Source organism: Falco peregrinus, chromosome 2, assembly GCF_023634155.1.
Source record: "Falco peregrinus isolate bFalPer1 chromosome 2, bFalPer1.pri, whole genome shotgun sequence".
Taxonomy (NCBI): Eukaryota; Metazoa; Chordata; class Aves; order Falconiformes; family Falconidae; genus Falco; species Falco peregrinus.
The window spans coordinates 50954154-50978852 of NC_073722.1; the positions used below are offsets into that span (position 1 = coordinate 50954154).

Below are 24699 nucleotides of genomic sequence, written 5' to 3' on the forward strand. Positions count from 1 at the left end.
AAGGCAGACACTGATATTCTGTCCTTAGGGCAGCAAATGAGTGCACTGGGCTCAGAAATACCAAAAGATGGGGTGGGAAATGGGAACCAGAGCATGCTTTTGTAACAGGCCATTTAACTTCAGGTTTCACTTCTCAGAAAAAGAGGAAGTCTTTAACAAACAGGGAAATAAAAAATTACCTGCACAGGACTGGGAGGGTCCTTGACTCACAGGGAGGGTCCCAACCATGAACGGACTTGCACCTAAAGCCAGAGGATGCTTGAGTGTGTTGAGGAAATGCAGTCATGGATATAAATAAAGGAGTTGTATTATTTTGGCCAAAACATGTCTTTTAAGTATGTTTAAATCTATCTAGGTGGACTTTACCGGGTGTATTTAATAGAGTAGCCATTGGTGTGGCATTCACTGGTGATGGTGCCGTGGAGATGGCTTGCATCTGTCTGAGGTCCCCACAGTCACCTAACTTTGCTACCACGCTGCAGATCTGAGGGCAAGATGAGAAACCGGTTGTTATTGTTTCTACCCAGAGGCAACCGGCTTGTTTTTCCCCCCACAGAGCTTGAATGAAATGGTAGCTACTCTTTCCATTTCCTTTCTTCTGTGATAGCAGTCCCTGTTTAGATTAGACCCAGGGTCTTTAGGTTAAGATTAGTCTGTATTTAAAAAGAAACTGAAAACAACAAGTTGTAATATTGTACAGCTGCTAAACTGAGAGTTATTCTATCGGAGAAAATCCAATCAACCCACTGGTATTTCTGGAGTGTTCGTCACCTTACTACCTGGTCTTTTCCTGATGCCTTCATTAGAGGTGATTTTTTTTTCCTCTTTCCAGAATTAAAAGCTACAAAGTAAGAAAGGGAGCAATACCTATTGTTTGCTTTCGTGATTTATTTCCACAGCAGTATCAGAAGCCCTAACCGTGATTAGGACACAGTAGTGTTGGGCCAAGCAATGCACTGATGCAGCATTCCCGGCTCATGAAGCTGGTCATTTAAGTTTAGGACAAGTGCATCAGCAGATAACAGAGCATTTCAGAGCAGCTGTACCAGGCAGATCCAATTCTTTGTTATTATTTTGAACCCTTATGTTGCTTACTTATATCTCTAACCTCTGTCTTAGTCCACTAATAATACTTAGCACAGGTGCTGTGCTTACTCCCCCTCTACCTTACCCTTTTTACTCTTTGCTACCTCTGTGGAGCTGACTGCTTCCTGAGACAAAGTTATGAAGTAACTTTGATAAGAGCAGCTCTGGCTGTATAAGGTGTTGCCAAGCCCTGCCAACTGGCTCTACTCTGCAAAAAGGACAAGGAATTAATTCTTGTCACATCCTGTCAGTCAATAAAATCCACCAGTGCTCAGCACCACACCACAGCAACTTAGCCAAAGCCTCATTGTTAGAACATGGTAGTTCAGCAAAATCCTGCCTCCCACCTCAGTATGTCATATTATGCACAAAATGAGAAGCATCTATACATGCTCACCAGCCCTTTCTCTTGGTCAGAGAAATTGGTTAGTGCTCTTTTGATCGGCATAATCATTTGTCAGTTGTATTTGCCTTTTTCTGTTTACAGAATACTGAAACAAGACTGCTTACTGAAAGAAATAATAATGAAAAATCCCTTTACAACTGCCTTCGTTATAACTACTCAAGACAAGCATGATGGCAAAAAGAAGTTCTGATCATCTTACAGATTTACTCTCTGGTTTATTTCTGCTGTTATTTGTAGAGGATGTGGCAATATATCTTGATTTGGAGTCTAATGGTGAAATAGATGCAGCACACAAAATTGCATTTGGGTTTGAAAGCCCAGTTCATCAAGGCAGAATAAAACCAACATAGCACCCGGCTTAGGCTGGTGGAAACATGGACCTTGTGGACCCTGAGACACACAACCATTGCCCCTCAGGTGGTATTTTTTCTGTAAATTTGGGATCTATTTGAAGATCATAGTCTTTAATAGAGAAATGGGTTAAAACATTTTAGCTCAGACGAAGGATTGATTTCAACTTTTATTTCCCAAGCAATGCTAGGAACTAGGCAAGAATTACAATCCAGACAAAACCCATCCTGTTTGTTTTCAAACTTTCTCTGCAGGCACAGTCTGTATCCAGCGTTGCACCTGCCTGGTGGAGGAGTGTTTTTAAATTGAGAGTGCTCTTAACTAGTCGAAGGAAGACGTCCTGAAGTCAATTTAAGCCTAGGCTGTAGCTGCTGAGTTTTTGAGAATAGTGGCAGTTTTGCAGTGGTTCTTGATGTCAGCAGTACAGAGAAACCACTTTAAATAAAACAAGGTTTCAAGCAAATTTTAGTCAACAAAGTTAGCATCTGTGCTGGTTTGGGCTGGGGTAGAGTTAATTTTCTTCATAATAGCTAGAATGGGGCGATGTTTTGGGTTTGTGCTGGAAACAGTGCTGGTAACATGGGGATGTTTTAGTTGCTGCTGAGCAGTGCTCACACAGAGCCGAGCCCTTTTCTGCTCCTCACCCCACCTCACCAGCGAGTGAGCTGGGGGACACAAGGAGTTGGGAGGGGACACAGCCAGGACAGCTGGCCATACCTGACCCAAGAGATATCCCATCCCATGGGATGCCATGCTCAGCAGATAAAGCTGGGGGATGAAGGAGGAAGGGAGAGATGTTTGGATTGATGGTGTTTGTCTTCCGAGGTTACCATTACCCGTGCTGGAGCCCTGCTCTCCTGGGGATGGCTGAACCTGCCTGCCCAAGGCAAGTGGTGAATGAATCCCTTGCTTTGCTTTACTTGCGTGCATGGCTTTTGCTTTACCTGTTAAATTGTCTTTATCTCGACCCATGAGTTTTCTTATTTTTACCTTTCTGATTCTCTCCCCCATCGCACTGGGGGTGGGGAGTGAGTGAGCGGCTGTGTGGGGCTGAGCTGCTGGCTGGGGTTAAACCATGACAACGTCATTGCTGTTCTGACAGCACCGTTATCAGGCACAAACACATTAGTCATAGCATCACACATAAACATGACTATTTTGCTAATACGTTGGTTGGGACACCTCATCATCCTGCCTGCTACTGAGGTTCCTTGATGTAATGGAGCCAGGAATACCTGCTCCACACTCTTCTTCTACAGATACTATGAGAGGAAAGTACCCCAATCCAGGGCTCTGAAAAAGACTGTGGTTCAAATCAGACTGAAATAGTCCATACCCAGTTGCTAAGACTAGCTGCCTAAGTGCTAGGTAGATTAATTCAGCTGTATGTCCTTGGACGATTGCGCAATAGGTAAGGAAGTGTGAGAGTTCAGGGGTGTAGTCTCAAGCTGACTACACCAGCTCTCCAAACCAGGGTTGTGACAGGAACAGAGGATGAGCCTCATCTGTAGGACTATGACTAAGCCAAGTACATTGATGAGACATTGAAAGTAAGGCAGAACACATACGAGGCTTTAGAATACATTGTGCCAGCCTTGCTCTTAAATTAGTGTGTTCTAGCCTGTGCTTAACACAGGACTTTGAACCCCAAACCAAAGTGGAAGCATCGCTTTGCAGCAGCCTGTTGAAGAGGGAATAACGACCAAAACTGGCTAAAAGCAAAGGCCCAGGATTCTCTTTAAGTTCTGTCGTTATGTGGATGGGCTTCATTATATACTGAACAGTGAAATGGACAGTTAAAACTGAGATCATACTGGATGGTAGAATATATCCTGAGGTTAATTACAGAGCTTTTTTTTTGTTTTAAAGCTATCAAAACAACCATGAAGAAGGCAAAACAGAAGGGTTTATTGCTATCCAAGTGGTACAGAAGTACAGAAGATAATGCGCATGATGTATGGGTGTCAAACTCTTGTTGACCGAGTAGGGCAGCCAAGGAGCTCTGAAAATACCCTGCTGGCTCATAGCCACTGCCAGCCATAGATAAAAATAGGTCATGATAAATGTGGTGGTCTCCAACTGCCAGATATTAGAAATGGCCGTGTTAACATACAAAATATGAGCAGCGGTTAACGAGGCAGCATTCTTTGCTGGTAGGAACCACATTGAATCAACAATGTCTTAATAGTGTTGAAATGAAAATATGATTGGGAGACTATGAAACTGTGGTTTGGTGGCATCTCTTAATTTAGTGGTTTCCTTTAACAATTCCCTGAATACTGTACATCTCCTCATCGTGATTAAATAGAAAAGTAACCAGAAATATATGGAAAAACCCAAATTTTACTGCACCCACTTACAGCTCTGCTGCATAACTGAGTGCTTCCTTGATCAGGGACATGGCCTGAAGGCCACCATCCCTTTTATCAGTCATGACTTTCTTGTGTAGGGGACAAAGTTACAGGGTTTGTGGAATTTGAGGGTCCTGTTTGTGAGCCTCAGAGCAACATGGCACATGACAGTGTTTCACCGTGCAGTAAAGGAAACACATCTGTAATAATGAGTTTCAGGATAAAAGCCACCAAAGATTTTAAAGTAACTGAACTTCAAAAGGAAGAAAAGAAAATCTTCTTGCTTTATTCAATTTATACGTAAATACCATGAGATGTACCATAACAAATAGTTTCTTTCATACAAGGTATATTCACAGTGCAGTGATTATAGCATATTTTGGACAGCAGTATAGTCACTGCAGAAGGGCATTCAGGGCAGGTTGCAGAACAACCCAGGAAAGAGGATGCACACCAAAGAGTGAGCCATGGCCGAGCTATGGCAATTTGAGAGGTAGCTTGGTGAACTGCAGTCACTATAGCACAGAGAGCCAGACCATGAACCATGCTGTATGGCCACAAAGATTTCATTACAGCATACTGAGTAGCAAGCCATTCACATTTAGACCACACAAACTGTTCTTAAGGTCCCTGGGAAAACTGTTCTGCACCTTTGGCACTGCCCAGGTACAAGCTCTAACAAACCTCTCCAGCAGTGAAGTCGTTTCTCCCTGCAGTGCTGGCAAGATGATCTAACCTCCAGCTTAGCTCTGAAAAAAATAACAAGGCGAAATAACCCTGGTACATAAACACATTCACATTTCAGATAGCTGCTTTTAGTATTCAGCAGCCCTGGGACAACTGCCATCAGCTTTGCTGTCAATACTCTTCACCTCTGTTCAGACCTTGGAAGCCAGGTTTTCCTTATATTTTCAGTTCTGATTTTTCTTCAGTTTTGATTTTTTAAAAAGTTTTAGAGCTGGCAAAAAACAAAACAAAACAAAACAAAAAACCAACACCAAAAAACCCCACTCCCATCTCCTCCAAGCAACCCCTCCTCCACCAGTTAGACAATAATTCTACATAATAATAATATATATTGCTTAATTTAAACCTAGTATTTCATTGTGCATAGGAGACTACTTTCTCTGGAAGATTTTCCAAGTGTGTGAATGAATTAATGCTAACAGTCCCTTTCCACAGGATCATAATCCTTCGTGGCATACCACTCTGGCTATGATGTGGATAGCACTGACGATGGTTTCAGCGATCAGGCTCCACGCTGTGTGTAGTACTGTCTGTTTGGTCAAATGATTATTACCACCATGTACATTTTTTCTGTACCTTCTGCTATTTATGCATGGGCTACCTGAAGAAATGCTTTCGCTGGAGAATGTTGTTCAGTCCAGAAGATTTTTCAAAGTATGATAAAACATCTTCTATTATTTCTGGATATGGGGGGAAGAGTTGAAGACAGTCATCTAAAACGACATACCCTCCCAATCCATGGACTCCTTACAGTGTTTTGTTACAGACAAAACATTCAACAGCTGCTTGAAACCAACCTTTTTTCTTGTGTATTGTCCCGCTGACATACTTCTGACTGGAAACTCACATAATCCATCTTTCAGCAGCAAATTATCGTATTGTTTTCAGGTTTATAGTTATTTAGCCATATTTTGTTTATGACGTTTGACATTCAGAACTAAAAGGACAAGTAGACGGCAGATCCTCGTCCCGTTCTAGACTTTGCAGTTGTCCTAGTCTGTGGAGTTTGCTCATCTGCTCCATTGGATACAATAGTTGCAGTGGATTTGTCATCTTTCCCCCTTCGTTCATTGCCAAAAAGGGTCAAGTGATTCATAAAGTGTAGACACAGCCTTAAGAAGCAAAGAAAACTCCAGTCAAGATAACTTTTACCTGTAAAGTCTATCTAAAATGAACTTTTACCCAAGAGACAACATCTAGCAGAGCCTGAGGGAACAGAGAGAAAAATGGGACACAGAGTTATAAATTCAAAGGGAAAGAGTGTCTCGGTACTAACATTGAAAGGAAAGTCTTCCTATGTTTGGATTCAATTCTCTTAGTTAAGTACTAGGCACAAAGTACTTGTTTAGAATACCAAAGGTGCCAAGTTCCACTGTAAACCAGGTTCTATGAAATCAGAAATGGCAAAGTTTTTTACCCCCTTAATCATTTAACTCCAGTATTTCCAAAAAGCTTTATTGCATTGTTCCTGCTGGACGGATGCTCTTTTGGCACAGTGACTAGCACGCTGCTGCAATATTCAGATGTTATTCTGGGCTGTGCAGAAACCATCCTGTTTTCATTTCCTAAGCACATGTAGGATTTGGGATCTTCACGTAAGTCCTCTAGCAAAACCTGAGAATTAAAGATCTGCCTGAAATGTGCACAGAGATCTGTGCTCACAGACACATAAAGTCAAATTCTCAAGCTGACATGGCATAAACCATAAAAAGGTGGAAGTCACGAAGTGGTAGCTTTTTGTCTTTACACTTACACTTTAGTATGGTGGCTTACTAGTTATGTTTTAATGAACGATGTTCAGATCAGAGAGGCACCTGCTGGCTGAATGTCAAGCAGCAGGCATGGTAGGTATGGCCAGCTAACCTGGATCATGCTTCTATGCATTTTCCCACAACCAGAGCTTTTTGTGTGCTTCCATGAGCTGGAATTTTGCACTAATGCTACAGCATTGCTTAAATCTGGGATGGAGCCTGCTGAAGTTTGCAATGAAAAAATTATCAACTGCTCCAAGAATTCCAAGGCCTAAATTCCCCTGCAGCTGGCAGAACTGCCTGGGAAGCACTCCCTGAGCATCTCAGCTCAAGAAATATGGGATGAATCTCCAGATAGAGACAAGCGCTATATAGTAAATGCACAGCTACAGCGGCCAGCTTTGCCATGACAATGTTCACTCTTAGGTTAAGCTAACTTGATACTTGGAGCTATGTCTTGTCATCTGACCTAATTGCTCTGTTGTTTTGACATAGGATATAAAATCCATGCCTTGATTCAAGCTCTGTGACACAAAATTGCCTTCACAACCCCAAGAACTGGAAAAAAAATGACATAAACCGGAGACTGAGCAGCCTTGCAGAGGCACACAGAACCTTCACGTTTGCTGTTCTAGAAATGGTGTCCAAACTTACCCGGAATGGACAGCAAATTTACAAGCTTTTTAAAAAAAGTGTAAGCAACATAAAAATATATTGTGTACTTTTTAGAGAATGAATTTTGCACAAACAGAAAAAAAATAGTTAAGCCGATCCTGTTTTGCAACACAATTGAAAAGCAGTAAGTGCAGCTCCAGGGACACCACAATATTTTCTCATCTCTGCTGGTTTAATTTGTTTGAAATATAGGGCCCATGCACATTGTATGTACTGGCTTTACTAATCTACTGGATCTCCTGAATGATTTATAAGATCCAATTATGCTTTAACATTTAAAATGATATCACTATGAAACCACGTTTTCTGCTTTCAATAATATAGCAAAAATGTCTGTTACATGAAAGAAAACACTGAACCTGTATCGTGACACATCACTGTGGCTACAGCTGCTAAATATAAAGCAACAACAAAAGACTTTCTATAATTGTATTCGCACACTCTTGGATGAGTCTTGTCGACCGTACAGACCCCGAGCAGTTAATGTCTGCTAATGAACTCTTCACTCTGCACCACCTCTGATGCTTGTTTTCTCATTATCAAGCTTGTTTTCTTACATCTTCATTAAATATTAATAGGTAGAAGATTTATCCATTTATTGCTAGTAATTAGAATATTTTATTACTATGACCAGACCATCTCATGCCTTTATTTTTAAAATATTCTGCTGTGATACCTCCTGTAAAAGCAAGACTCTTAGCTTCAGCAGGAAGCTACATATCATGGGAAGTGAATTTTCCCTGCTATACATTTTCTAGAATGATGACTGCTACGTAATATAAGATAGGTATCACTGTTTTACTATCTGCACCCTGATATTCTCTCTCACCATGATTTCAGTACCAATATGACCAACTTATGACTGAAGCCAGGTTCTCTAAAAGGTGAATTCAGGAGTCTGTAAGCTTGGTAACTGCAGTTGTGACCGTGGACTTTAGCATTTTACATCACCTCTGTGTGGCTTTTCCAAGCCTGTCCAGCTGATTGTAATGGAAGTTGTGCCTGCTTATGCAAGAGTTAAGTTAGGGCTTCTTTCCCTTGCTCACTTTATGTTTTAATGTAATTAAAAGACAAATAACTGCCTGGAAAAAGGAGCTTGCCTGAAATCTTCTACCTGCTCTCAGCAAATGTTGCCTGTTCTAATGGCCCTAGGAGCTGAAGTTGGTCCAAGCCCCTGGAGCTTGGCGTAAAACTATATGTAAAGGGACTTTATTGCCATTTTTCACTTCTACACTTCTTTCACTCAGTCTCTATATTGATATTCTCCATTTTTTGCTGCCCCTTTCTCCAGGCAATTTTAGTGTCATTAAACATAACAACAGAGTCCAGTACTTTCCTACTACATAAATATCTTTTTTCTTATTTTTGAGTGTTGTCTTTTGCAATAAAACATTTTTTTTTTCTTTAAACCTTTTTCATGTGTAGTAAGATGCCATCCTCGGAACAGCAGCTTGTGTGCTTTCAGTACAGTGTGCTCCCCAGTACCTCATTTTGAGAGTCCCTCCCTCACAGCGAAAGTCTTGTTATAAACCACTTACCCATTCAGCAGAATTACATGATGAGTTTTCCTCAGCTGCTTCATTGGTGCATTCATTTCTCCCTTGATGTTCTACAACCTTGAGCATCCGTGCGTCCTGACGCCTTGCCGCTGGCGCAGGAACCTGTGCAGAACCTTAGCAAACCCCAAGGTACAGTCACTGCTTGCTTACTGCTCACTCCCAGAGTCACACTGGTGCTCTACCAGAGCCCTACAAAGCCCTGGACCGAGGAGTGCAGAGCTCTTGTATAGCTAGTCTTGACAGGCACTAGAACGGTATTCAGCTTGCAGATGGAATAAGCTGCCTTCTGGTTTCCGAATGCTCCTTCTGCTATGGGGAGCTGCTCAAAGCTTGTGCCACTGATCAAGACAGCTGATCAGCTCACCTACAGCGGGTCAGTGTGTACACTTGCCTGTGTCAACCCCAGTGACTGAAACAGGAGCTTAGGGACTTCACTTGTCTCGATTCCCCACCCCGCTTTTTCAATCTGCAAGTTGAATTGCATCTCAAGTCATAGACATTCCACCTATATCCCCGGCGGCTCCCAAGCCGAGTAAGCCTTACATTGCAACCATAATGCTCATGCTACAGTTACTTAAGAGGCTGCCTTATGTTATATGTCACAGATCTGCACTCGCTGCCTGCAGATACACTACATTTGTACTTGTCCTTTACTCTTGCCATTCACTGTTTTTTCTTGTGACTTTTTCCACTCTTCATTTCAGGATTTTGCAAACACCCCAAATTTAATAATTAGTTTAAAAAATACACAGCTTAAAAAACATAGCTCACAATAAAGTCCCCAAGGCTGGGTCTTTCAGATGTCACTTCAGGTGTCACTACCAGGAGTAAGCCACTGATGCAGAGTTAAGTTATGGCTCCTCACTTTATCAGTCTGCTAAAAAATTATCAGAATTTATATACTTCAATACTCTAGCCAGGTCAAGATCTTCAGCCACAGTGATCACTCTCTCTGGAAAGACAAATACTGTAGATAATAGTGGCTGCAAGAACACTCAAACTAGCAGCTGTGCCTCTGAGCCCTCAGCTTGAGATGCCCCTAGCAGATCTGGACCCGGTGAGCAAAAGTTAGACACTGAAATTCCTCTTAGTGATGCCTCTTAAATGCAGTTGTTCAGCCATCTCAAAACAGATATATAAGGTAGAGAGTACATGTTAATGGAAATATTGTCACTCACCAGAAAGTTTTGAGCGCTGTTTCTTTTTGTAGCAAAGATACAAGCTTCCCACTGCTACTACAAAAGGAATGATGGCCCATGTTGCCAAATCTCCTTTCAATGAGTCGTTTTGCTGATTGACTGTACACCAAGCAAAAATGAATTCCAAATAAAATATAAGAATAAATGCTGTTTGTTATATTACAATATAATAAAGGAAAACAGCATGCCATATGATAAAAGGACACAAGTTATTATGCACAATATGATAAAAGAGCAATCCAAGTGAAGCATCAAATCATTACCGCAAAGTGTTACAGAGACTAGGAAAAGGAGGCATCACCATTTACCACCTTAACATCACCCAGGCCCACACTTGGGCTGGGAAGCCCCATTGCAGCTGGTGCCAGGAGCTCTCAGTAACTGGGAAAATTCCTATGTGGTGTGTCCACCCGTAGGTGAGGCTTCTGGCACAGTCCCAGAGCTTGCCCGCCTTTATACTCAGTAAAAACAAATACAGTTTACACACCTAGTGTATATAAACTTTTACATCTAGGCTAAGTGCAGGCATGTGCTGTCTCATGATTCATAAGGTTCACGCACACCAGGGACGCTGGCCAGACGCCCGAACATGGTGGAGGTGCCCTCAGGACAGAGCTGCACATGATATTCAGTGTCTGGATGGTCCTGCCCATATCTTGTTCATCTGGGGGGCTCAGGACAAACACCACCTGCTCATTCAAGTTGTCCTTGAGCTCCCTGAGCTCCCTGTCCAAGTTAAATGATTCCTTATGAAAGACAAAGATTTTTCACAAGCAGTAATCAATTTAATTCACCCCATGAGTGAGCTTCTGCAATGACATATTTTAAATAAAGCGATGTACTATTCAAAGATAAAACAGAAGAACAGCAGCGAGGTGGGGGTGGGGGGTGGAGAAGAACAAAACATTAAAAATTCAGAAGTGAATCAGTCCATCTCCTCACCCAAGTGCAAGGTCATCTATACCATCCCTGAGGGATGCATGCCTGATGAACAGTAACATCAATCCCTCCTATAGCTCCCGCAGTTTGACATTTTCCCCCTGCAGTGTCTAATGTGAGTCTTTTCTGCTTGGATTTTAAGGCTATTACTACTTGACCAAGTAAGAGATCAGATCACCTAACTTATTTCAGAAGCTTAGATTATCTTAACCCTCTAACAGCTTTTTAAATTAATTTCCCACTGTTTTGGGCACTAGTTCATTCGTTCTCTGACACTGATGTTTTCTAAATCTTTGATTATTTTTGTACCTCCCTTTGGACTTCCAGTATAAAACTGTGCCCAAATGGACTGTGCCAGATGAACAGGCAGGTTACTCCTCTGACTTGACCAGTCAATATATGAAATATAATATTTCAAAATGTCAGAGCTAGTCCCCTAGACTTTCTGTACAGTTGAATGGCAGAAAAAGAGGCAGAGATCAGCATCCTGAAGAAGTGATGCATAGTGTCTTGAGGTGAAACATACCTCACCCCTTCTGCTGAAAAATTGCTTGAATGCTCATTGTATTAAAGCTTTTCAATACTTAATTCAGAATTCGGACCTTAAACTGCTCCCCTGTAAAGGTTAACATATGACTATAATAAAATAAGAGGACACCAGCCTATGTAAAACATTTTGTTACAACAAGTTTACAGACACAAATCCTTTTAAATGTAGAGCCCATACTGCTCTGTCTTCCATACTGATTTACCTCCCACTTTTTATTAAGAACTTGTAATAAACCCCCAAAATGATTAGTAAAGGGTACATATCCCTGAACAGAGTAGCCATGTGACTGTTCCAGCTGCTCCCTACCACATTGTCTCACATCTAGCCTACCCAATCCCTTCTGAGAAGGAATTGTGTTTGGGGCTGTACTTGTATATTTGTACATATTTTCACTATAATTGTGAAATACACACCTGATGCACAGCTTGTTTTGTAAACCTTAACTAATCGTTCGTATTAGCAAACCCTTATAGAAGAAAACAAACACTACGCTGGGGACATTAAAGCAAAGAGCTTAAATCACTTGTCATTCAAAGATGTTCAGGTCCTCTCTGTGTCTCATTCACCCTGAGATCCACAGCGTTGAGGGAGGAATGTGGGAGAGGGAGGAAATGTATAAAATTGTTCAAACTGAAGCATCTTTATGAAGACAAATGAAATGGCAAGCACTCTTGCTAGCTTACCTTTCTCGTCAACAATCACTGTTGTCCCATTTCCATACACTTTCTTACAAAAAGGTATTTCAATAATTATCTGACAGTAGTAAAATCCAGTGTCATTCACATTGGCAGATTTTATCATTAGCACATCCTTGCTTTCACGGGTGATGTTGGATACATAGAAAATTTTTGATGATAGAGTTTTGGTGATGTTCTCTTTGTCAACAAGATACCAGCTTACTCTATACCTCTCAATTGATTTTTCCCAAATACAGGCAATTTCAGTGTAGTCTCCAACTGACAGATGTACTTTCGTCGGTGTTTGGATGACTGTTAAATTATTGTGACCTGTAGCTAGTGGAGAAATACACATACATTTAAAAGCTAAAGCATCAAAGAGGTGACACTACAGCTGTAATGTCTGCAATCACAGTATTTAAAATAATGTTAATACCATAAAACCATTATGAGATTAATTTCTATGAGTAGTTACTCCCCAGTTCTCCTCTGAACAATGGCAATTACTTTCTGGCTGAAGGAAATGTTTAATCTGGTGTGTTAAAACCCTCCATCATTGTTTGTGTGCAATAAATGAAGATTTTCTTTGTACTCACTGATATACTTAGGGGTTTTTTTCAACAAAAAGCTTTTATACTAGAGGTTGAGTTTGAAGCATATTAAATACTTTATCTGCCAGATAAAGAATGACCAAAAGGAGGCATTCAGAATGATTCATCAGTGAATAGTGGAAGGTTATCAAGCTGAAAGGAAAATCCACTACTATTTTTGTCTCCACGTGGGAGTTCTTGTCCCGCACTACTTCTAATCAGTGACAAATGTGCAGCATTTTGAAGGTGGGCTCTTTAATGCTGCTCAAACGTCTTTCATTAAGTTTTTGCTGACAAGTAGTTTATAGCATCAAATTTGTCTCTGTAATTTAATAAGTACGCAATGTGCCACGCAGACCACAAGCCTCACCAGGTCTGTTGCCTGACAAGGCTGACATGGACAGTAACAGAGGAAATAAAACTTTTTCCTCTTTCCTGCTTCGAATCTCTTTGTCACTCACTGTCCACACACAAAGTGATCTACATCAGATACTGTGCAGTACTGCACAAAATTATTTTCTTCTGAAGTGAAACTACTGTGTGAATATCAGATAACTTTCTTTAATGTAATGACATGGATGCTCATCACAAAAGTGCTAATCCTATAAAATCTATTCCCATGACTGCTGAGACCGTTAGTTTCATATGCTGCATGAAGAATTATAATTTCTTTTTTTCTAGCATTTATACTATTAAGTGAAGATCTACTCATGATGAGAGTATCACTGCATAACTTTCTTCCAAATTTTATCCTATTTATAACTCTGGCACATTTCACACCAACATGTAAGTAATGGGATGATTTTGCCCCTCTCTAGTCCTAAAATGGCATCTGATTGGTTTTATCAGAATTATGCAAATAAATATTTTTCCTTTGCCTTTAGAAAAAGCCACATCTTTATCACACCTACAGGAGTTAGGCAGCTCCATTTTTTCCCACTGTGCAGTGCTCAACAACTTGCAGAGAACAATATGGACAGTATCGGGGTGATATAAAGAGCAGAAAAAATAAGGGAAAGAGTTGATATAGCGTGTAAATGACAACTTAGAAGCTGTTCACATATCAAAGAATTGATCACAAATTTCAGGTTTTCTGTTCTTCCGGTTTGTCATTTAAAATACAGTTGTGCTATAGGCTATGCTACATTTCTGTCTCATGACTTTACTGGCTTTCTGAAAAATACCACTGAAAAAATCCTTTTCCACTTGTTTAATCTTTTCATCTTGCCCTCCTCAACATTTTAAAATTCTACATTCAGTGTTTGCCACAATAAATATTTCAGTCTGAAGGGCTAAGAAAAACAGTGCTTGTATTCACCTAACACCATTTTCTGTGTTGAAGTGTACGATTTGTTCCTCTACACTTTTTCTACCACTATCTATTTATGAAAAGGCTTTCTGATTCCCCATGCATTTTAATTTTGATTTCAGCATTATGAAAATATAGCTAACATTATCCTTGTCTCACACACAAGCCTATTTGAGGCAGATACACTGTGAGAAGTTTTTTTTAAATCCATCTCAGGAATTACACTTGACTAACTACAAACAAAAGAACAAAAATAAACAGCACTTACCTAAGCAGCCAAAACACATCGTTAAAAGAAGTTTCAGTGAAATTACGATCATCATGCAAGGTTATTAGCACTTGCATCAGGGTGTCTTTGTTGAAGATCAGCAAAGCAACAAATGAAAGCATGACAGATTTGTAATTAACTTCCTCTTCCCTCATGTGGTGAGGATGACAGAAATGTATATGCAACCCAAATTTTCCTACTCTCTGAAATTACCATCAAATGTAATGTTTTAAGACATAGATGTGTCTGTTTTAAGAGCCCAGATATTCTGTCTGAAAGCAGAAAATTTCTTTGAATTTTAAATTGTGTCCTATCTGGTTACCTTTCAGCACTAGATTCGCCTCTCTTCTGATGACATAAAGAACTGCTTTTCCATACTTGTAGTGGTGTCATGTGAATGTTTGCCATTGCACTTCTGCAACCCTTCATTTAAAGGCATTTTATGAAGATAAGATTTCTTTAGCTACTGTGTACACGCTTGTCAGCAGCCTTTTTCAGCCAACCTGATGAATCTTATGGAAAGCCAAAAAGACTTCAGATAAGTCTCTTTAGCTTTGGATAGGTTACACTGATACCAAGTCTTGCTCCTATCTTATCACACATTTCATTGTTATCTTGCTGAAATCTTGCCTTAATTCTTCCATCCTGTGAAAAGTACTTTCCTACTTTTGCCTTAACAGCAGCACAGCTCTATTGGCAGGGGCAATGGGGGAAGGCTGAATTCGAAGATCACACTCGCAGTGGCCCCAGCATCAGTGGGAAGCAATCCGGGATGCTACGCTGTGGGTGCAGTTACATTAATGCAGTACCAGTGCCTTGTGTATTAATTAAGGCTTGTTTCACTAAGATTATAAGCATAGGAATGTAAAACAAATAATTTATACTTAAGCATTCATGTTATTTTTGGTACTACCAATCAAAGATGTAGAAGAAATGAAGTATGCATGTGTAAATTCAAGGGAAAAAAATAGTTTCTCTTGTATTTAAAAATCTACATTCATGCATTTAGTATTGAGTTACACAGCTGGCAGCTCCAGCTTGCAGAGTATTTTGTCTAGAAACTAGGTGAAGCTTTTTGAATAGCGCTGATCGCAGCTTATATTTACTCTGAAAGATGCTTTGGTTCTAATCCAAATCATCTACTGTCAAGAGATAAAATGAACTAGCAGACAGGAAAAGGCATTGGGAAAAAGGTTTATTTTTAGCCCTGGTTACTTCATTGCACCGTTTGACAACACAACCCCACAAATTCTCATCACGGTACTACTTAGTGGGTGGAAAAACACGGTGACAAAATTTCTTAAGCCAGCTTTGCTGCCAGGGTAAATGCATCACATGCAACAACCGTGTTGGCCAGGAAAGCATCTACAACAGAAAGATGAAAGATTCTTTCAAGTTTTCTTTTCTTTCTGCAACTTAATCTTAGTTAACCTTGGCAACTGCACCCATGAATTTGGATTCTGTAAATGTGTAAATTTTACCCACCCGTGTGCTGGAGATGCTCAGTGCAGAGGTGCTCTGTTCCTGGAGAGGCAGTGATAGCCAGGCTCCTGGATGCTTTGCACAAATCCGTCTTCCCAAAACTTTTCTCCATGGCATTCAAGGAACACCAGTGGAGACATACCGAAAAATACATTTGAAAGTTTTAAAGAGAGGGCCTAAACCCCCTCCCTCCTCCTTACCCATACGTCAGACTTGCTTGAGAGCTTGTAACACAAGTATTAATGAGACAGCAGCATTTTTGAGGTGTTACTGTCAGCTGGGAAATTTATTAATCTACAGCAGCATTGAGGAGAGTGTGTGTGAAACCAAAGGTAGTCAAGCGAGCTTGTAATTCTGCTGCATTGGAATAAGAAGATGGAGCATAAGCTGTTTACATTTCTTTGTTATGAGGAATTAATCTGAAATTTTAAAACTTGAAACGAAATTCTGAATCACTAAGTCAAGGACATGTTATCAGATTCTTTAAAAAAAAAAAGTTTTAAGTCAGATTTGCCTTTTCAAGATCTTCAAATCATAACAAGCACTTGCTAAAAGAAAGTTCTGGTGAAAACGGAAATTTGTCTTGTTGTGCTTAACTGATGAATCTTTCCCTCTTCCGACTCAAAGACAAGGTGGAAAGCATGCTATCACTTGGGGTTTTACACAGTACTTAACTTCCATGTAACAGACCTCATAACTTCTCATGACTGTCAGTGGTGTTCTATATGTTCTGTATGACACATGCACATTACTAATTTTGTCCAGCTATGACCCAAACAAAACCACTAAAACCTAAATCTGATATTAACTGTAGGACTCTTCTGGCACACTTATTTGTTAGCACAGAAAAAGCATGCCTAATTTATTTTTCAACTGTGAATAACAAATTATGTCTCAGTAGGAAAAACAGTTCCACAGCACAAATGGACTGACAAAACAAATATGGCAATTGTGGATACTGTAATTAATTTTAAAATTATTTTTAAGAGTGCAAGTGATTTTTTTACTTAAGTGATTAAAGAAAGTGATCTGCAAAAATTTCCTTTCAAAAGAGCATCAATGCATTTCTTGCACAATAGGAAAAAAAAAAAGCGGTCAGGGTACTGGCATCAAAACATTAATCAGCATGAATTTCTCAAGATAAATGCTAGCATGAATCTATTTTCTTGAGCTTGAATTTAGGTTTGCACCTGGTTTAATGTATAACAAAGGTTAGGCATTAGCTTTTCCTAGAAAGGAAAAAAACCTAATGGGAACATTGTTTCTTTTGTGAGTCCAAGTAACTAACATGTAGGTTTCAGCCATGTGGATGCAACTAGAAGTGTTTGAAATAGAACAGGGCAATGAGAAGGGCAGTGCAATGTAACAACCACAACCCTGCATTTGCCAAGCAGGGACAAAACCTGGTGTCTCCAGTGGCCGGCAGTAGCTTCCTTGCTGCCTTGTATCTGGGGTTTGCGTTTCTGCTACCCAAGCCACACCAGATGCCAGCAGACCACAAAGCCCACAGAGAAAACATGAAAAAGTGGCCCTGGGCACTGGAAAAGAAGGCAGTAAAACAGAGTTTACTAAGTTACACTCTTTGTCCTGAGACACAAATAGGACTCCACCAGCTGTTGAGGACATCCGTGATTCTATTCCTCAAAATTACATAGAATGATGGAACAAATATAATTTGGCTTTCCAGACAAAATGAACCGACAAGACCCAGAAGAGCAGCATCTTGGAGGGTCTTCAGCCAGAAGCTGTGGACAAAATAAGTTGCTATCAGAAGATTCTGCATTTCAGACTTCTACCAGTTTCACTCTGACTGCTTGTCACATCCTCTTTCCCAGACACCCAAGTGCCCTTCTATCTTCTCCTGGCTCTGCCACTGCTACTTCCTTAACTCCAACCAAAATTAAAACCAGAACTTACTTACCCTAGCACAAATATGCTGAATGCATGTATGACTTTTTCCTCTGCTTATAACATACATCCATCTTCTTTTCTTTCATGTGTCCCACCTGATGTATTTTTTTCTTTAAGTACAGAGTGGCCTGATTTCTATCAAGTCTTGATGTAGTACCACAATATTTCTCCTCACCATCTTGACACATGTGAAGGAAGAAAAAGGATGATTACTAAACAGGTCCCTCTACAGAGATTCAAATGCCTGCAGGCTTCCATTTGCTCAGGTTGAGATTTCTCGGGAAAAAGAACGTATAAAATATGCAACAACATCTTCTTCTAATAGGAATGCCATGCTTTTGACAGACCACAGTCCTAGATGCCTCTGGTGCAATACAAGATTTGACTCTGGCAAATTATTCCCTGATGGCCAATTGCACTGAAATAACTCCAGATAAAATATTCTGTGGTGGGTTTTTTTTGTTTTGGTTTGGTTTTAATCAGAAAGTCTCCACAAATTGAAGTAGATACCCCTCACCCCTCCCACCCCCCACCCCCCCAGATAAATCAGCTGGTAATGAGGTATTCCTGTTTATACTATCCTGCATATGGAAGGTTTTTGTAGAACTCCTTCCAACACAGCCTGCTAGAAACATATCCACCCGACATCTGGGAAAGCAGCACCCAGAGTTAGCAGCTGTAGGATCCTTCACTGCTTGGCCAGGATTGACCATGAAATTGCCCCCTGAAGATACAGTTCAATTTTTATAACCTACCAGCAAGTGTATTAGTGCATACCACTTCAGTCACAAAAAGATGAATTGTAATCATAGCCCTGTGTAACCTACGCAGCATACCCATTATACTACATGGCATAGCCAAGCAGGGAGTAAGAACAAAGGTACAAGCAAGGAAAATGACTTAGCTGAACTCATTTCATTTCCCAAATAAATACACAAAACAAAATGAAAAATAATGGCCATCACACTTTACTGCGTGATAGTTACAGTGCTGTATACTTCCCCTTTGGGCTTAATGTTTCAGGAAAATGGCTTTCACTGCAGCAGGGCAGGTTACATTAGCATATCACTAAATATTTATAGTGAAGTATGAAAAACAACCAAGAGAAAATATGAAACAACCTTTCCTCATCCAGTAACTGAATGTGGCAGTTTCTGCAGTGATTTTAATGAGATGCAGCCAGTTAGTATACACAGGCTGTCTACACAGAAGAACTGACCACCAGCGCAGCTCTTCCAGCGTAACTATTTCACTATAGCTACTCTGGAAGAGCCCTTTTCACTCTGCTTCCTTCCTTCTTGAACAGTGCCTCCACATGGAGGCAATTATAGCATTATTGAAGCAATCACTTTAAAACCACCCACAGCAAGCATGGAAATGTTCAATATGCTTGCACTGCAACACCAAGGTAATTTTTGCATTGAACACATTCCAGGAAAAAAAAAAAAAAAGAGTTGTAAATAACTAACCAACAAAAATACCCACAACTCAGGCCAACAGTTTAATTAAATTTAGAGTTTATTCCAAAATGACTATTTCTTTCATTAACAGCAGTAGAATTTTTTCAAGAATATCACTTATATCTTGAAACAAAAATTGGAAGCTAATATATATTCACTCCTGAAATATAATGTCAAACTTTATTGACCATGAAAATATACAAAGAAAGTCCTTATTTCCTTTGGGTGAACAGTTACTGTACAGTTTTCTGAGGTGTCTGTGCTGCTGGGGAATCCTGTAAAACACAAAAACATTGTATTAAAGAAGCTTTGCTCAAATTTATGTATTATTCTGTCTTAACAGTTTTAACTTATCCCTTCCTTAAAAGCTGGTGTTTGAGCAGATTCTCCTCCTTAAAGCTGTAAGTAGTGTGGAGCCACGTAGCCATTCATAATATTAAAATAATCAACAATCCATCTACTTTACGTACGCTGACACACAGAAAACATGAAACTACTCCCCAGTCATGCACCTTTTCTTCATCATGAGTAAACAGCAAGTAAGTTCCTAGCTGCAGGTCAAGCAGAGCTCTAAACTCTCACCTAGCCCGGCCCACAAACCTCTGCAATCTTTTTACCAAGGCACATATATGGATGCAAGTGACAGTAAGGACAACGTCCAAGCAACTAACTGGAATTGGAAATGAAATGAGGTCACCCACAGCATTAGACTTGAGTGTCAGCCCTAACTTGAATATTATCCACACAGTCCTTTAAGCTGATTACAGTGGGGATTTTTAACTGCAGCTGTTTTTCTGCAGCACAGGCTTAAGCTTAGATTAACACAACTCATCAGCATCTAACAAAATCCATCTGTGTCAAAGTGTGAATTCATAAAGTAGCCACTTCTGTCTGGACAGGATGACTCCAGAAAGATTGCAAGATTTCTAACACTTCTAGGCAAAAGAAGCCATCAGAGAAATATAGCAGTCTAGTGCTTGCAGGGAATCTTCGCTAAATGCTCCAACTTGCAGGTTGTGCCGCATAACAGCTCTGTCATATAGAACAACAATACATTTTTAATCTTGCAAATATTTTTATATTTTTAATTAGACTATTCATCAAGCTTCAACAACACTATGGACACCAACTACCTTATTCCACCTACCTTTGCTTCCTTTGCTTGGATATTGTTCAGTCTTCCATTTCCACCGCTTCATAGTGTTTACATCCCACGTGCCTGTGAGTGATCTCTCTTCCACTGCCATCACTGATCCTAATCCCTTTAGCAAAGACTTCGAGTAAAGAAAACACAAGGAATCAAACCACACTTTACTGAGAATAGCATCACACTCAACAGTCTAGTACACAGACCAGAGTAGAACTTTCATCTCTAGCATTGATCTGTTAAGCAAAGTAGTAGAGACTTTAAAAATCTGTTAGGTCATGCAACACAATGGCAACTTCAGATTCATCAGGCTTCAAACTATGAAGCTGAGGTGCTGAGAGCACCTCTTCTAGCAAAGTTCACAACCTACTAATTTCTCCATTCAAAAGCTGAAACTCATGCTACAGTTTTCTAGCCAAAAGAGAACCCTGCACCTTGTTCCCCCTGCTTCTGTCATCGCAATCAAAAGTTCATATTTTAAAATACACCCCCACCCCCCCCCCGCCATGCATTATAAAATAATCTACTTCTACATGAAAGGTCAAATAAACGAGAAACTGAAAATACACAGTACATAATGAAAGTGACCAAAGTTTCAACAACTCTCTGAAATAAACTATAGAGGAAAGAAATGGTTGTTTGCTTTAATCCTATCCACATTTCATTAACTATACATACAACTTGCAATAAGTAAAGAAACAGAAAAACAGAATCCCCCTCTCTGCACTGGTTAAGGTACTGCAGGAAGTGTTATACAACCAAGAGCTCAACAGAATGAATCTTATCGATATTTATGCAGAGCTTCATGCTGTGCCTATGGCAACTTCATCTGAAGTAATGGCTTCTGTGTTGCAAAGCTGAGTAAAAATAAGACCTGCTTCCCTCTGAGGTTAAAGTTATACTAGTATTTTTGTATCTTTTTGAGTCTTTAGCAAACAAAGATGTTTCATTCCAGAACCAGTTCTCTGTCTGGAACAAAACCACCTCAAGTGGTATTCTGTCTCAAAGGATCAGATTTACCTTCAAATTTACCATCACGGGCTGAGACAGCACAGGATCCTCTCCAACTTCATACAAATGCCTAATTCTTATCAGGACACGACTGAAGTCTGCGTCACCTTGCTTCTGTTTACCTTTAAGAGAAAACAAAATGCAAACATTTTCTTACTTTAAAAATAAAATCAACTTTTAAACTTTTTTTTTAAGCTTCACACTCTCTAATTTGAACTTATTTCTCATTTTTTTAAATTAGCAAGAGGACTAACATCAAGAAGTACCCAGCTCCCAGTGTTGACAGGAATGACACTAAAAGGCATTGGTGAACTCATGCAGGAGAAATATTTCACTATCTGAGTAGAGAAATCATACAGTACAATTAACTTTCTTGATAGAGGAATTTAACACTTCGAATAAATAGAAGCACTAGCCACAGAAGATAGATAGAAAAGAAAGCCGGCTTCTTTAAGTGTAACATCCAGACACCCTTTTGAAGGCGCTTACCCATGCGGATGCTGTGGACCTGTTCTGCATGATTAGAGCTGTACCTCCACCCTGGAATGCTCAGAGTTTGGAGATGAAGATTAGGTGGGACAGTTACAGGTGAACCGTGGACTGAATTCTGAAGTTGTCTGGATAGCTTTGGTTTATCTCCTACATGCAAAATGAAACAAAGCAAACATCAAACACTGATCACACAGACAAGCCTGGCTAGGGTACTGTGGAAGGGTAAAGAGATTTTTGTTTGCTTTGCAATGGCAGATGCAAAGCAGATGCTATGCTTTCTCCTCCAAGGCCTTCTGAGATACAAAGGAGAAAGCAGCACAATTTTAACTGCTGGAGAAGTGTATTAGAGCTCTCCATAAAGTAAATTTCACTGCAGCTTGAAGTTGCTGTTCCACGACGAGGCTTTAGTTTTAGTTAATAAGTCAAACAAATATTTTTAAAAGAATGACTCAGAAATGGTCATTAAGGACCCAGCATCCAGGAAGCTGATATACAGTGCACTAGTTACTTTGCACTAATCCCGTGTGGACACTTTGTTCTCATTAGATGCTTTAAAATTTATTCTTTTCTGAAAGTAGAGATAATTACATAACAAGAGAAACATTTCATACACTTGGACAACATCATCTTTGAAATTAATGCAAATTAATTAGCAGGCTCTAAACCTGCCTCCTAACTCACTGTATACTAACTTTGCCACATAGGACGCTTGAAGTCTGCATTTACAAAATTAATAACATAAATCAAAGCAACGTAAATAAGCCATTCAGATCCTAAAGACAGCACAGGAGATGGAATGAGTTACCTGATAATGCTCCAAACATTGCTACTGGCCTGTGTTCTAATGCCAGTCCACTTGTCCGATACAAAATATTGGTGAGAGCCTTGGTTCCTAAAATAAGCCAAATCACAGGGCGAACAACTGAAGAATCATTCAAAGTGAGATTGTAATTCAGGTCCCACTGAAGGTTGTTCCATAGTCTCCTGTGAAGCATCACCTGTATTGGGAAGGTAAATGTCACAGGAGTAATCAGCCACCATGCTTTATTTATATTATCAGCAGCCATGAAATTATGCTCTCCTAGAGGGAAAAAAAACCAGTTACCTCCACTTGTCCATTTCCTTGACTTGAGACACCATGAGCTCTTTCTGCAAGCAGTACCAGCCTTGTGGTATCATCTTCAATGTAGGCAGTCTGGACCATAGGATAATAGTTCTGAAAACATACACACAGTAAACCATGCAGTGATAATATTAACCTAGGTAACAGTAATGGAGAACGAAGGTAAGACACAACAGACTTTGGATTCCGCCTTTGTGCCTACCCGAGCCACTGTGTTATTCACATATGCCTTGAATGGTCTTTTCTGGATCTGATATCCATTGCTGTCAGTGTAGAGTAGCTGCTTGGTGTTCAAATTCGTGCTCGTTCTTAGAACTGCTTCACGATTTAATTCCAAAGGCCCAACGCTGTATTCTTGCTCTATCCTATGGCAAAGCAACTTTCCATCATAGCCTTCTGGTACTGTATACATCCTGGTATACACTGCATATATGTAATCCTGAGAAGTAACATTACTATAAAAATGAGAGGAAAGATATGCAGAGTTTATAAAGTGGAGCACTTGATTAGTTATGTCAAGACTTGCAAGTCATTCACAATGTCATCATACACAGACAACTTTTTTGCCTGTTTTCTATATATTTTATGTAAATATGCAATTATTTTTAATTTTAACTTAATTTTCAGATGTACAGATATTCAACTGGAGTGGTATCCTACAATTTTCTTTAGTGTTGCAAGTGTAAAGAGGCCTTTTCATTTGATTAGAGAGGCTGTGCTTTTCTCAAAGTTAACAACAAATTTTGAAGTAATTATGACTCCCTAAGGGACACATTTACTTGTACAGAATACATGTATTTTTTCAATGGGGGGAATATTCATTTTGATTGCAGAATTTCACTGTTTTCCAAAGGTCCTTCTCAACTACAATCCTTGTACAATGCCATGTAAAAGAAAAGACTTCAATCAAATAACCAGATTTTAAAGAGGGTGAAGGGGTTATAGGCTGTTATAATTTTAACAGTAAGAAGTAGCTAGTTCATCAGGGGTCAGAGTGATGTGTAGGACTCATTTCTCCTTTCTCTAATTTGTTTGTAAGAAAGATATTCACAGTTATAAAAATGAACCCATTTTGTCCAAATTCCACCCATGTAAGATGATAGCTGCAATTTTCATTGAATTGTAACAAACGAGGGTCCCAACAGAAGCTGCAGTACAAAATGACCCACAGAAGGTAACTGAACGATCTTCACCTCCCTTCCTGCACCAATATGCGCTATTTAAAGGAGGTGCTTCCTCAGCACTGCATTTAGCAGATGCATGCTAGTTCTTTTGTCCAAGTCCTAAACAGTGAGCTCTGCGAAGTGCTCCAGTGAAGTGAAGCTGTAATGGTGTTGTACCTGTAGAAATACTGCCGTATCTCTGTCATCAAGTTTCCAGAAACTATTTCCAATCCCACTGCTTGTGATACTGGAACAGCTGAAGCATTTGGGGCAAATAAGTAGTTATCTGAAATGGGTCCTTTCATCACATCTCCATTCACATGGTACTCAAGGAACTCCTGGGTCAACTGGACAGTCTGGTTAGTCTCCCTGAGAATCCACAACAGAGGAAAAATGATATTACTTACAAACACATTTTGTACATAATAGATGCAAAGCTGAACTGCAACAGG

At 39.9% G+C, this 24699-nt stretch overlaps 2 protein-coding genes across 3 annotated transcripts in view; both read right to left on the reverse strand.

Annotated features, from left to right (window-relative positions):
* Positions 1–4456: 4456 nt before the first annotated feature.
* On the reverse strand, positions 4457–14639 carry LOC114013760 (uncharacterized). Its single transcript, XM_027794817.2, has 5 exons — positions 14459–14639; positions 12298–12627; positions 10105–10224; positions 8906–9039; positions 4457–6053 (listed from the first exon to the last, which is right to left on the reverse strand). Exons 1-5 carry the CDS (start codon positions 14511–14513, stop codon positions 6009–6011), a joined length of 684 nt encoding a protein of 227 aa, XP_027650618.1. The 5' UTR covers positions 14514–14639; the 3' UTR covers positions 4457–6008.
* Positions 14640–19351: 4712 nt separating this feature from the next.
* Positions 19352–24699, reverse strand: part of MAN2B2 (mannosidase alpha class 2B member 2) — a 31248-nt gene continuing 25900 nt past the window's right edge. The window contains exons 12-19 of one of the 2 annotated variants that reach the window (XM_055796177.1): positions 24425–24616; positions 23287–23539; positions 23067–23177; positions 22767–22959; positions 21959–22108; positions 21479–21591; positions 20455–20585; positions 19352–19573 (exon numbers count right to left, since the gene is read on the reverse strand). In XM_055796177.1, coding sequence (XP_055652152.1) covers positions 19492–19573; positions 20455–20585; positions 21479–21591; positions 21959–22108; positions 22767–22959; positions 23067–23177; positions 23287–23539; positions 24425–24616 — 1225 coding nt within the window. In that variant the 3' untranslated portion in view covers positions 19352–19491. Of the gene's footprint in view, positions 19587–20454; positions 20586–21478; positions 21592–21958; positions 22109–22766; positions 22960–23066; positions 23178–23286; positions 23540–24424; positions 24617–24699 lie in introns of both variants that reach the window. The other variant, XM_055796176.1, reaches the window with a different exon arrangement.

Bases quoted from the DNA above. Each gene is read 5' to 3' on its own strand.
- LOC114013760 (XM_027794817.2), bottom strand. From the start codon at position 14,513: ATGATGATCGTAATTTCACTGAAACTTCTTTTAACGATGTGTTTTGGC. The intron at 10,225-12,297 runs GTAAGCTAGCAA...CTTGGTGTACAG, and splicing joins AGTGATTGTTGACGAGAAAG to TCAATCAGCAAAACGACTCA. The intron at 6,054-8,905 runs GTAAGTGGTTTA...TTGCTTCTTAAG, and splicing joins CATGTAATTCTGCTGAATGG to GCTGTGTCTACACTTTATGA.